This window comes from Piliocolobus tephrosceles, chromosome X, assembly GCF_002776525.5.
Source record: "Piliocolobus tephrosceles isolate RC106 chromosome X, ASM277652v3, whole genome shotgun sequence".
Classification (NCBI taxonomy): domain Eukaryota; kingdom Metazoa; phylum Chordata; class Mammalia; order Primates; family Cercopithecidae; genus Piliocolobus; species Piliocolobus tephrosceles.
Genome location: NC_045455.1, coordinates 71090888 through 71103571, shown reverse-complemented (window position 1 = coordinate 71103571; position 12684 = coordinate 71090888). Strand labels below are relative to the sequence as shown.

The window sequence follows — 12684 nt, the reverse complement described above, 5'->3', positions numbered from 1 at the left end:
TGAACACTTTTCACAAAAAACATTTAACAGAAATAGAATATCTTAAACTTTATTAAAACAAATATTCATTAATACTATTGAAGTAAAATAAAGCCTATTACACTTTTTAATGGCATGCTTCCTTTTACATGTGTAAAAGATTAGGAAACCAAACTCATAAAAACATAGGATTGCAATCTCAATTTAAAACAATCAAATGAAAAATAAAACAACCAAATGAAAAATTCACACTATTCACTTTGTATTTTTTCCAAGGAAATAACAGTACCTTCTCATTTTTAACAAGCTGCTTTCGAATTGCAGAATCTCGTCTGAAGCATAACGCCTTACAACATGGCCCAAGATTACTAAGAAGACTTGCTCTTTCTTCTTTTCGTAGTAATGCGGCCATATTGAGAGCCCCCAATTCATGTTCAAAGAGATTGTCTGCGTCTTTCAAAAAAAAATAAACATGCATTAAGTTTTACTAAAATAGAAAAGGGTTACCCACTGCTTAACTGAATATTCTACAAATTCTATACTTTATTAAAGTTAGCAACATTGGTGAAAATTATTTCATATTAAAGGCAATATATTCTCTGTGAAGCACCTTCAATATGTAGTTATGTTGGTAGTCTCAAACAAGAATAAATATTCTGATAGCCACTTTAAATTTACTTAAAATATAAGAAAAGCAGACTGTATGTAGATCTCGAGGTAGAGCCCAGGGAATTTTTTTTTAATTTTTAAAAATTTATTTATTTATTTATTTTTTGAGACAAAGTATCTCTCTGTTGCCCAGGTTAGAGTGCAATGGCACAATCTCGGCTCACTGAAACCTCCGCCTCCTAGGTTCAAGCGATTCTCCTGCCTCAGCTTCCCGAGTAGCTGGGATTACAGGCATACACCACCACACCTGGCTAATTTTTTTTTTTTGTATTTTTAGTGAGATGGGGTTTTACCATGTTGGCCAGGCTGGTCTTGAACTCCTGACCGCAAGTGATCTGCCTGCCTTAGCCTCCCAAAGTGCTGGGATTACAGGCATGAATCACTGCCCCCAGCACCAGGGAATTTATTTAAAGAATGTTTTTAAAGGATGTTTTAAAGAAACGCTCAAGTTAAGAATCACTGAACTCTAATTCAGTATACTGCTTACCATCAACTACTATCAAGATTCAAATGTTATAACAATATTCAAGTCTGTGACCTCTAAAAAAAATAGTTAAGAAAGTGATTAAGTGTTAGTCAGACAACCTGCAAATTTTGTCCTAGATTTGGTTACCATAAAAACCTAGGACAATATATTAAATTAAAATCACTTAGTTTTAAGTCACAACATGCAAGGTAGGGGAGAAAACACTGAACATACAAAAAAAAAAAAAAAAAACCCAGAAGGAGGAAAGATACAATAAAATATAAAGAAGTTGGGTTAAAAACAGACACAAAGGAAATCAAAATACCAGAACAGGACCAGTCAGTAATCCAAATAAATAAGAGTCGGCCAAGAGTACGAAAGACAGCAGGTATTGCCTCTATTCATACAACACGATCAAGCAGGTTACTTTTAGAACCCACAAAGAAAAGCAGTAGACATTTGGGTAAAAACAAAAGACACATTTTACTGAGAACAAAATGGAGCTGCATTACATAGCTGATTTCAATTTTCTGGGCTGCAAAGTGTAAGTATTGAGATTCGATAATTAACAAGAAACCAGTCTTATGTAATACACCTAGTCAACAGGTATGTAACATAAGAAAGGTGTAAATAAATAGAAAAGCTCGAAACTAGTTCTCAAACACTGGAGTCTATCAGGATCAGCTGAGGAGCTGTTTTAAAAACATTCCCTAGGCTCTACCACCAGATTTGCAGAATGAGAATCACCATAGTTGGACTAGAATACCTTAAGGAAAAAAAGGGGCAGTTTTTCAGATGATTCAGATATACCAATGTTTGTACCAACCAATGATATAGTCATATATGCACATGACTAAAAACAAAAATGAAAACATTAACTACCATTCCACTACAGATATAATATAAAAGAAATGCACTGAGCCTACACCCTTCCTTGAAAATTGTTCATTAGCACACATTTCTGTTTATTGGGATCCTTATTTTTGGCTTTCAAAATAGTAGATTACAAAACACACACCGGCAAACCTCCTCAGGGAGTATATAATATGGCTAAATTTCTAGTCTCTTCAGAGTTGTGAACTGAGCAGCACCAAAGTACTCAAGAAATAGACTAAATGCATTCTTAACAGTTTAGCTCAAAAGAACTTAACCAACAGAGAGTAGAAGGTTAATAGAGGCTGGGAAGGGTAGTAGGGGTGGGAAGTTGGGGGGATGGTTAATGGGTCAAAAAAAAAAAAAAGAATGAATAAGACTTAGTATTTGATAATACAACAGGGTGACTATAACACCCTGTTGTAAAACCTGTTATTGTCAATAGCAATTTAATTGTATGTTAAAAAATAACGAAAAGAGTAACTGGATTGTTTGTAACAGAAAGGATAAATGCTTGACGGAACAAATACTCAATTTTTCACATGACATGATTATTAACACACTGCATGTCTGTATCAAAGTATCTCATGTACCCCACAAAGATATACACCTACTACGTACCCATAAAAATTAAAAATTAAAAAAAGAACTTAATCTTAATGCAATTAGAAAACTTAGACAAAAGCAATTTCAATTTCAGAACACTTGTAAGTTTTCTGCTTTAAGCTTTAGTTGTTTCTTTTAAAAATTATATGTGAATATGATTATGTTTTCTTTCATGTTGGTACACTTGAATAGACCAAATGGAATAGAAAAATCATTATCAGTTATTTCATAAATATTTACTGAATACCCACTATGTATGTCAGGCACTTTTCTGGGCAATAGCAGAAAATATAGATAGATAATTAGACCCTGGATACGGCAGCAAACAAGACAAAGTCTTTAATCAAGATTCAGTTCTCTAATATAACCACCATAGCAGCAAAAAATAGAAGAGGTCTGATTGTCAAGCCACATCACCCCACCCTTTACAGTGTATATTTTCATTATTTAGGTTAAGTCATCATTAAGCAAGGGCCGAACTGTATTTCATGGGTAGCAAAATCAAACCAGATTTTAACTTGAAATGCCACTAGCAAAAGTCACAGAAACAAATATCTTTAGAGGTGGGTAAGATTTTAGGGGTTTTATTCCATCACTTTACAAATTAAATTGAGGCTCACAGGAGTTACTTGCTTAAGGTCACAGAACCAACCAAACAAGACAAACAGAGTAGGGCAAGAACTAAGTCTTGGGTCATTTTTTGGTTAATACACGTTCACAATTATAATTTTTATGTATTTTGTACATGTACACTCTAGGTTTACTGGGCTATATTAAAATAAAAACATTTACTGCTTATGCTCATAGATGAAAGGAAGGGCATGAATTCATAAAACTCGTAACACAATTTTTTTCGATAAAATTTAATACTAACTAAACTTTCACGCTCAGGGACATGACATAAAATTGTTAATGTTGTTGCTTTTACCTTTTACCCTTTTTCCTTCTTTTTACCATCTACTTGTCCCTCCCCATTAATAAACTATTAGTAAGTAGCAAAATAAACTAAGGTAGGTACTAGATGAGACAGAGACAGCGAAAACCAAAACCAAACAACCCCCACCACCAGAATCCATAAACTAGATAATCTGGAGTAACTGAAAATTGTTGCAGTAAGGTCAAAAATCAGTATGATATTTTCAAAGTAGCAGTTAATATTTATTGGGTATTACTATATGCCAGGAACTGTTCTAAGTGTTTTGCCTGTAATAACTGATTTGCTCCTAATGACCACAGGAAGTTGGTGGTATGATTATTCCTGACTTACAGATGATGACACTAACACACAGATTAAGTAATAGCTAGTAGGTGGTGCGCCTACTGAAACCCAGATCATCCAGCCTTACAGACCAAGCTCTTAACCACTTTGTTAAAGACTCAACCTACACACCTGCATTTGGGTAGGTGTCTAGGGGAAAGGGCTGCCAAAATACCCAATTTCTTTAGACATGAAAAATATGTAGTCTTTTTTCCTGGCTCTATTTCATTTAGCCAAGGGCAAACCACTGAGCACTTTGATATTATAACTTATTGGTTATTTATTTTATTTTATTATTTTTTTGAGACAGGGTCTTGCTCTGTCACTTAGGTTGGAGTGTGGTGGCTCAATCACGGCTCACTGCAGCCTCAATTTCCTGGGCCGGAGCATTCCTGCTGCCTCAACCTCCCTGAGCAGCTGTGACTACAGACATGCTACACCACGCCTGGCCTGTTAATAAGTAATTTTAATACGAAAAGTTCATTGTACTCTTTTTCCAACTTTTCTGTGGGATAACTCTTCTTCTCAAAATAAATTTTAAAGAGAAACTTTGACCATGAGGGTTAAATAATGACTATAAATGATTTCTCAAAAAATAGTTTCTATATAGTGTTAAGCACTACATTAGAACAGATCACAATCCTCTTTAGATGGCATCTTAAATGGTTAACAGACAGTATATAGTTAAAGTAAAAGGAAACTACCTTTCGGTTTTTCTAGAAGTCTCTGACATGTTTCTTTGACTTTGGCAAAGAGTTCAGAACCTGCCAACTTTTTAGAAATCCCAACTCTTAGCATAACAGCTCCAGGTGTGAATTTTAAGAGTGCAGCCCCAGGCTCTCGTGGTTCTTTTGGATGCTTTGGCATAAGACCAGACCAATCCACATCTATCACATCTAAGGGATCTGTAAAAAGTTAAAAAGTAAGATTTGTTTTACACCAAGAAATAGCAGTCTTGTTATCTACATAGAAATTTATATAAATCAAGGAAAACACAGAAAACATTAAATGAAAAGTACTTTAAACCAAAAATGTCCTATTCTTAAAATAAAAGCCTTCCCATATAATATTCAGAATCTAAGGACTCTGACAAATAAAAAACCTTCCCACCAAAAGAAAACAGGTAACCCAACCCACCCAAACGAGTAACTCATTTTAACTCTATGGGAGATCCCCAATGAAAGAATTCCATTGATTTCACTCAGATTAGGTCTAATCTTTTGAAACTTGGTACCAGAATCCTTTTAAGGGTTAAATCTAGGAGTACATGTGTTTGCAGTGTGTGTACACATACATTTTAGTTTTTAAAAACAACTATTTCATTATGAAATCTCTTTAAGAGTCAGAGAGTGATTATTAACACTGAGAGCAAATAATCCATCCACTGAGAAGGAACAGTTGAAGAAATAATGTTCTACTTAGAAATACCTAATACCAGAAAATAACAAAGATAACAATCATACATACCTTCTACATCAGTAGAAAAAATTGCAAAACATAAGAGCAAATTAAAATAAAAATTTCATATTTTATATAATCAAAGAAAAGATCCTCACTGTGATTTAAAAACACTGTTAGTAACGATCAGAAGCTAATTGGAATGATTCAAGAGGAATGTTAAGGGATGTTGCTTCATGGCATAATCATTAGAGTGAGTTCTGGTAACACGCAAAGTACTGTAAGTCAAAATAATTACCAAATTTAGAAAATTGATAGAGGTATACAGTGTTCAAATATAATTTCAACTACTGTAAATTTTTGACAGGTTGTTTAAAAAGGTGACTTATGTCACCACAGTTGTGAAGCTTTGTACCATATGCCTACCATGTAGAAAGAACATTGCTAGACAATCAGTATTTGTTTAGATTCCAAGTCATATAATATGATTCTTAAATTCTGGAAAATAAACTTTAGAATTTTGCTGTTTTAAATGAGGGCCTTTCTAATTCACAGACAATGCCTACTTAAAAATGAGCAGGCATATAGGCTATAATTTTCATTTTATTGGCCTTTCAACCTTAAGTAAAGTATAAAGGGAAAAATTATAAGTGCCTTAGGTCAATTTTTACAGAGTAGAAGGTAAGAATACTCTAATACCATATAACAGGTAACTTTCATGTTTAACCACCTCTGCAAATGGTTACCTGGCATCTTCTCCTCATCCTGTTGGTCCTCCCTCTTTTCTGCATCACCTGCCAGAATTTCATCTAGTTCGTCATCACTGATTGGCTCATATCCTTCTCCAGCACCAGAGCCTAATGAATGTGTATCATCTAACTTGGACTCGTCATCTCCTGCTAAATAGACAAATTAATTTCAGATCAAAGGCAATGTTAAAGGGAGGGGATGACTAAGTCAAACCAAAAGGTAGAGGGTACACACATTACAGCAATGCGAAAAACATCTTTTTCATCAGAAAACTACATCTCTTAATTATTCAAATACTTGACAGTATCAAAAGAAAACAAAAATAAAATTTAATGAGGTAAATTAAATTTTAACAAGAATACAATCTGGACAGCAATTATCAGAACAGGTTATAAGATCACAATTATGACAAATAAAAGCTTCTACTAACATACTAATGTTGATTGTGTGTTGTGTTAATTTTTGATAATTTAAAACTTTAAAACTCAGACAAATCTAACTTCAAAAGAGTTTGAAGTTACATTTTCAAATTTTCACAATTTATCTAAAGTAATTTAAAAACTTGCAAACTTATTTAAAAAATTTACTTGAAGCTTAAATCTTAGTTCATATTATTTAGCTCATTACATAAACTTTACAGCAGTGAGGTAAAAATACAAGTGCCATTAATTCTCTCTCTACATCTCAATTCCTCCTCCCTATCTCAATGATCTTTTTTCACTGATGAACACAATTTTTAGAAGAATGCTTTAATACAATTAAAAATAACTTTGTGAGTACCACTAGTGTATGTTCTATTTTTTTATTTTACCAACTTTTTTCAACCACCTATGCTAAACTTTGTCTCTTGGTGAGTTAGTTGTGAACTTAATCCTAAAACTACAGAATACACTTAACGTTTATAATCACTAGCTAACCATACATTTCACTGAATCTACAACACTAAGTTTCAAAATGTAACCGTATGCTTTATGGGTATGAATTTGCAGCAAATAAAATATAAGAAGTTATGAGACATTTCTAGTCATTCTAGTGATTTTCCATGTTATTAAATTCTATAGTAATCTCCCCATATCCTCACTAAGTCACTTCTAAGGTAACCAATTTTAGTAACTTTGTCATATAAACATACATCTCAACATAAATGCACACAATAGGATTTTTCATTTTTCAAGGTGATCCAACTCATCTTCCCACTTTAAGTGAGTAAAAACTTTATATCACATAGCAAGTGATTCAGCTATACATTTCTATGCTACATTGCCTGTGATCATAACTAGCAAATTATATATTTTAGAGATGAGGGATACTGACTTTAATCACAGAGAGCTATTATAATGATTAATTCAATTATATTCAATTATATCCCAGGGTTGTACCTCCATCAGAACCACGCTTCATGATTTGATGCTATTTATACTCAAAATTGAGACGAAAATGTAATATGAAGAGATGAATTTGAAACAGTAAGTGCCTCGAGCAGAGGCGGCTTCATCGAGAAAATAATGTATAAATTGGGACTTGAAGTTTGAGTAAGAAAGATGAGATAAAAGAAAAAGGTCTATCAGGCAATGGTATGAGTGGTACAAAGAAGGGCAGAGAATAGAAAGGCACGAGTCAACTTGTCTAGTAAATGGGGACTGAAGGGTAAAGAGTAGAAGCATGGAGGGTGAGGTTTCACACAGCTGGGGCTGGCTCTGAGTGGGCCAAAAGGTTGATATGGACTTAGCGTTCCTATTCTAAGACTGGGGAGTACCAGTGGGATTCTAGTCAATCCGACATTAAACACAGTTTCAGTAGTGTTATTGTTTCATATATTTGTTCTAAACTGCCCTAGAAAATAGGGATTCACTAATAATTATCTGAATCCTTCTCTGAACTAAGAAGTCATTTGAATTTTTGTAATCTTATTTTTTTAAACATCTAAGAAAAGGATGTGATGGTTATTCTTCAACATCTATACGCATTGCATCTAAACAATCTTTTATTTCATTTAGGTTTACGTGAACCAAATCTGCCTTAATGGTACTACTGAGGGGACCACATTTAAAAAAAAATATATATATATATATATATATATATGTCTCTATCTTATAGGACTTTTCCTTCTGATATTTACTTCCCCTATAAAAGAATGGAGAATGGAGTCAATTTGCCTATTAGTGGATGCCCTTTCAAAAGAAAATAGTTGTTTCCCATGAAATCTGAAAAGAAAGAAAGCAGTATCACCGAAAAAGAGGTAGCACTCACCTTCCAGACTCTCAGTTCTCTCGGATTTATTTATATCTTCAAATCCCTGCACAGATCCCAGATCTTTATCCATTCTCTCTTTATCCAAGGCTACAGAGTCTCGGGAAGTGCTTTCTAGATCCCTTTCATGTTCACCTTCCAGTTTTGCTTCACAGCGTTTCACAGACTCTATTTGAGAACTCTCAAAAGTTCTGTCTCTGTCTCTGTCCCTGTCCCTTTCAACAGAATCAGAAATTAGTCTCTCTCTTTCCCTATCCAAGTCTCTCCTTTTGTCTCTTTCTCTCTCTCGTTCTCGTTCTCGCAATCTATCTCGATCCCTGTTGCGTGGCCAATCTTTATCAGCATCTCGGTCCCATTCTCTCTGCCTCGTATCTCTCCTCTCTCTCTCGCGTTCTCTATCGTGTTCATATCGATCTCGCTCTTGAAGCCTGTCTCTGCTATCAAATGACCCAGATCTTGAATGGACCTGTCGATCTGACTCTGGAGAACTTCTTCTCGAACTATGGCTTCTTGAATCCTGGCGATCTAAAATAAATATACCATATACAAAGAGTTATTAGCACACGATAAAATAGAAACAAAATGTTTCATTTCAGGATCCTTTAAAACATAATTTACCTTTTTCCATATTCTATGTAATTTTCCACATTCCATATTCTCTATATGTTCTATATATTTCTATATTCTACATATATATTTCTCTCTATAAATATCCAAATATATGTCATTTTAAGAAAAATTCCTCTCTCAAAGTTCTAATAAATAAAAAAAAAAGTTTCCTTGTCTATTTCCACTATAACCATAAAATATCTTCCAAGAAGTACCTAAAATGATTAAGCATTAATAGAACTAATCACTCCATTATTTGATCTCTTCCTACTCCCCTATCTTATTTTCTGTGGTCAAAAGAGGCAGCCTTGACTGTATGAAGAATAGCAGGAAGGTTAAAATCATAGGCATTGATAAGGGACTTGAACACATAAACCCTTCCACCAAGACATACTACTAAAATCCTGATACTAAACTGATTAACACTATTGTATGTATTTCTATTATAATGTTTGTATTAATGTGATAACAGGTAACATTTCCATGGGGCAGCTAAGCTTTTCTTTAACAAGTTCCATAAAATTTAAGGCAACATGTAAAGTAACCAACTTAGCATTACTTTAGAATTAAAATACGTATAAAATATACTAACCTATGAAACAGTGACTAGATCATAATTCAATTTTATTACCTGAAGAAGTACTTCGACTGGGTTCTCCACGCTTTAACTGATCAATCCTAGATTTTCTCTCTCCTGTGATTTCCAGGCTTTTTGTTTTTTCTCTATCTCTTGAGCCACTGTGCAGTACTCTCTTTCGACCACTTTGGTCATCTCCACTTCGATGGGCAGAATCATTGGATGGGGAGCGAAGACGACCAGACGTATGACTACGGTTACTTCGATTGCTCCCAAGGCTGCTGCTCCTCTTTTGATCCACAGGTTTGCGATGTGGTGCGTCTTCTATAGTCACATGAGGTGTCTCTACTTTTTCCATTCGTGTTCTGTGGCATTTTCTGTGTGAGTCTTCATTGGCAAAAGTATTATTGGTGGTACTGGTGGGGGCGGCAGAGGTGGAAATGGTGATGACAGATGTGCTGAAAGAGGTGGCGGCAGCAGCTGTAGTGGAAGCAAGAGCTGCAGGCGCAGTTGTAGCAGTGGCAGTAGCCACAGGCGGTGGAGGAGGAAGAAGAGAAGATAGAGGAGAAGGGGTACTACCAGGAGTAGCGGCGGTGGCACTATGCTCTGCTTCTGTCACCTCTGTACGGTCAGGCACATCCTCATCAGACCAGTCACTGAATGCTGTATCTTCTTTTTTCTGGGAGTCCTCTAGAATACCATTCTTACCATTGCACATTTCAACCAATTCCTCTTTAGTTGTTATAGGGGGAGTCCGTGGGCCTCTTTTCTTCTTACTTTGCTGGGCTGCTTCTTCATCAGAAATATCAGAATCACCTTTGGATTTTTTACGTTTTTTTTCAATGCTTTTCTTTTTCTGTCCTTTTTTTGGTGAAAATACTTGACCATCTTCAGACGTTGTCTCTATGTTACCCCTCTCTATTCCAATATCATCATCTTTCTTTTTCTTAATTGGTTTCTTTTGAATTTTTGCTTTCTTCTTGTTTTCATCATGAGCTCGATCAGATGTCTCTCGATCTTCGGACTGGTGGTGTCCTATAATGTCCTGTGCACGCATTCTTGAGCTTTCCAGGATTTCTGTCTGTTCTCTCTGTTTATCTACAGAAGAAACTTTCTCCTTGAGTTCCTGTTCTTCATAGCGCCTTGAACTCTCTTTCCTTTCTGGTTTACGATCCTCCTCTTTCCATCTACCCTGCCTGTCTTCTGTGAGGTGCGAAGGACTAAGAGACCGAGATTCTTGAGGTCGTACAACTTGGCTCAAGAGTCTGTGTTTTTCATCTATATAAAAGATAAAAGTAATCACACTCTCACCAGGTTAATAACCACTGCATGGTACATATAAATTATAATAAGCCAATCTCTCCTCTCACCTATAATCCCAGGACTTTGGGAGGGTGAGGCAGGTGGATCACGAGGTCAAGAGATCAAGATCATTTTAAAACTTTTAAAATGACAATAATTTTAGTCAAAATAAAAATATGGCTTTACTATAAATAGTAGAAAATGACAGTACTCTAACACATACTTTAGTCACAAAAGGAGATATTTAGAGACAGCAAAGCAAGACAACTTTTTAAAAATCTTAATTCATCAGTTCCTACTAGTATGAAAGGATGGTTTCATGGTTACAAATGAATATGAATATAGAGAGATGGAAAACAGAGTCTGCTTACTTTTATCATCTCCACTGTTGTAGGCATCACTGTCCGGAGAATGTTCACGCCGGCGCTTCGGGGACTGTCTAGGGCTGGGACTCCCTTCATTTCTATAGCGCTTCCTAAATTGGGCAAGCAAACACAATTTACAAAATTCTAGGGGGCAAAAAGAGATTTCTTTGTTTTTACTAGTATCTCTTTACTATAACTGGAATATATAATTGTAGAAAAGCAATATTGCCAGAGGTGTATCATACAAAGGATATTCGGTGTCTTTAATAAAAATTCTTTACTTCATTTGCTAAGAATTGTGAACTTAAAGTACACAACATTTCTTCTTCTTCTTCATTATACATGTAGAATACTCAAGTGAAAATTGCCAGATTTAAATACCGCAAGGTGGTAACATGCAGCACAGAAATCAATATATTAATGTACCCTCTAATACAAACACTCAGCAATTTTGCATTCTTACGATATAAAAATGCCTTACGCTGCAGAGCTGAATGAGAAAACCTAATATTGGCTTTGAAGTAAAAAAGCTATGAGTTCAACTTACAACTACATTAGTTATTATGCAGCCTTTGGAAAGTTCCTCGAAGTCACTGAACCTTAGTTTCCTCATCCGAAAATGGGGGGGTGGGGCTGGGTGGGTGGGAAATGAGAGTCCATCTCAGAAAACTGCAGTGAGGAATAAATTAGTTATGTCATAAACCCAGAGCCAGATATGTTGTGGGTATACTGTAAAATCAGTTCCTTTTCCTTTCTTGGAAATCACTTTCTTGTTGACAAATTAATAAAATAATTCATATGTTCATTATACTTTTTGTTCCTTAGTTGAGCTTTAAATGAGTAGCGTTTTATATCTTTTGGGTACTTATTCTAGTGTTTTCCCCATTTTCATCAAAATTTGACTACCTGTTTTTTCATTAACCTTGTTTGTTTATAAATACTATGGTCGAAAATTAAGAAACATACTGTATACACGGACCAATGGAACAGAATAGAAAACCCAGAAATAAAGCCAAATGATCGTCAACAAACCATACAAGACGGGATGGGGTAAGGACACCCCATTCACTAAATGGTGGTGGGAAAACTCGCAAGTCACACGTAAAAGAATGAAACTGGATCTCTCTCACCTCAAACAAAAATCAGCTCAAGATGGATCAAAGGCTTAAATCTAAGACCTGAAACCATTAAAATTCTAGAAATTAACACTGGGAAAACTCTTTTGGACAATGGCCTAGGCAAAGACTTCATGAACAAGATTCTAAAAGCAAATGCAACGAAACCAAAAAGAAATAAATGGAACCTAATTAAACTAAAAAGCTTCTGCACAGCAAAATAAATAACAAAGAAAACCCATAGAATGGGAGAAAATACTTGCAAACTATGCATCCAACAAAGGACTAGTATCCAGAATCTATCAGAAAGTCAAGCAAATCAGCAAGAAAAACATAAACAATCAATCAAAAAGTGGACAAAGGACATAAATAGACATTTCTCAAAAGAAGACATACAAACAGCCAACAAACATATGAAAAAAATGCTCAAAATCACTCATCATCAGGGAAATACAAATTAAAACCAC

At 35.0% G+C, this 12684-nt stretch overlaps 1 protein-coding gene across 14 annotated transcripts in view; it reads right to left on the bottom strand.

Annotated features, from left to right (window-relative positions):
• The window catches only part of ZC3H13 (zinc finger CCCH-type containing 13), a 97239-nt gene that overhangs the window by 4734 nt on the left and 79821 nt on the right, over positions 1-12684 (bottom strand). For 11 of the 14 annotated variants that reach the window (XM_023187268.1, XM_023187274.2, XM_023187267.2 and 8 more), the window contains 6 exons: positions 11109-11212; positions 9490-10713; positions 8250-8774; positions 5996-6148; positions 4556-4756; positions 269-432 (listed from right to left, as the gene is read on the bottom strand). In XM_023187268.1, the coding sequence (XP_023043036.1) occupies positions 269-432; positions 4556-4756; positions 5996-6148; positions 8250-8774; positions 9490-10713; positions 11109-11212 (2371 nt within the window). The remainder of the gene's footprint in view (positions 1-268; positions 433-4555; positions 4757-5995; positions 6149-8249; positions 8775-9489; positions 10714-11108; positions 11213-12684) is intronic. The other 3 variants (XM_023187277.2, XM_023187271.2, XM_023187276.2) reach the window with 1 other exon arrangement.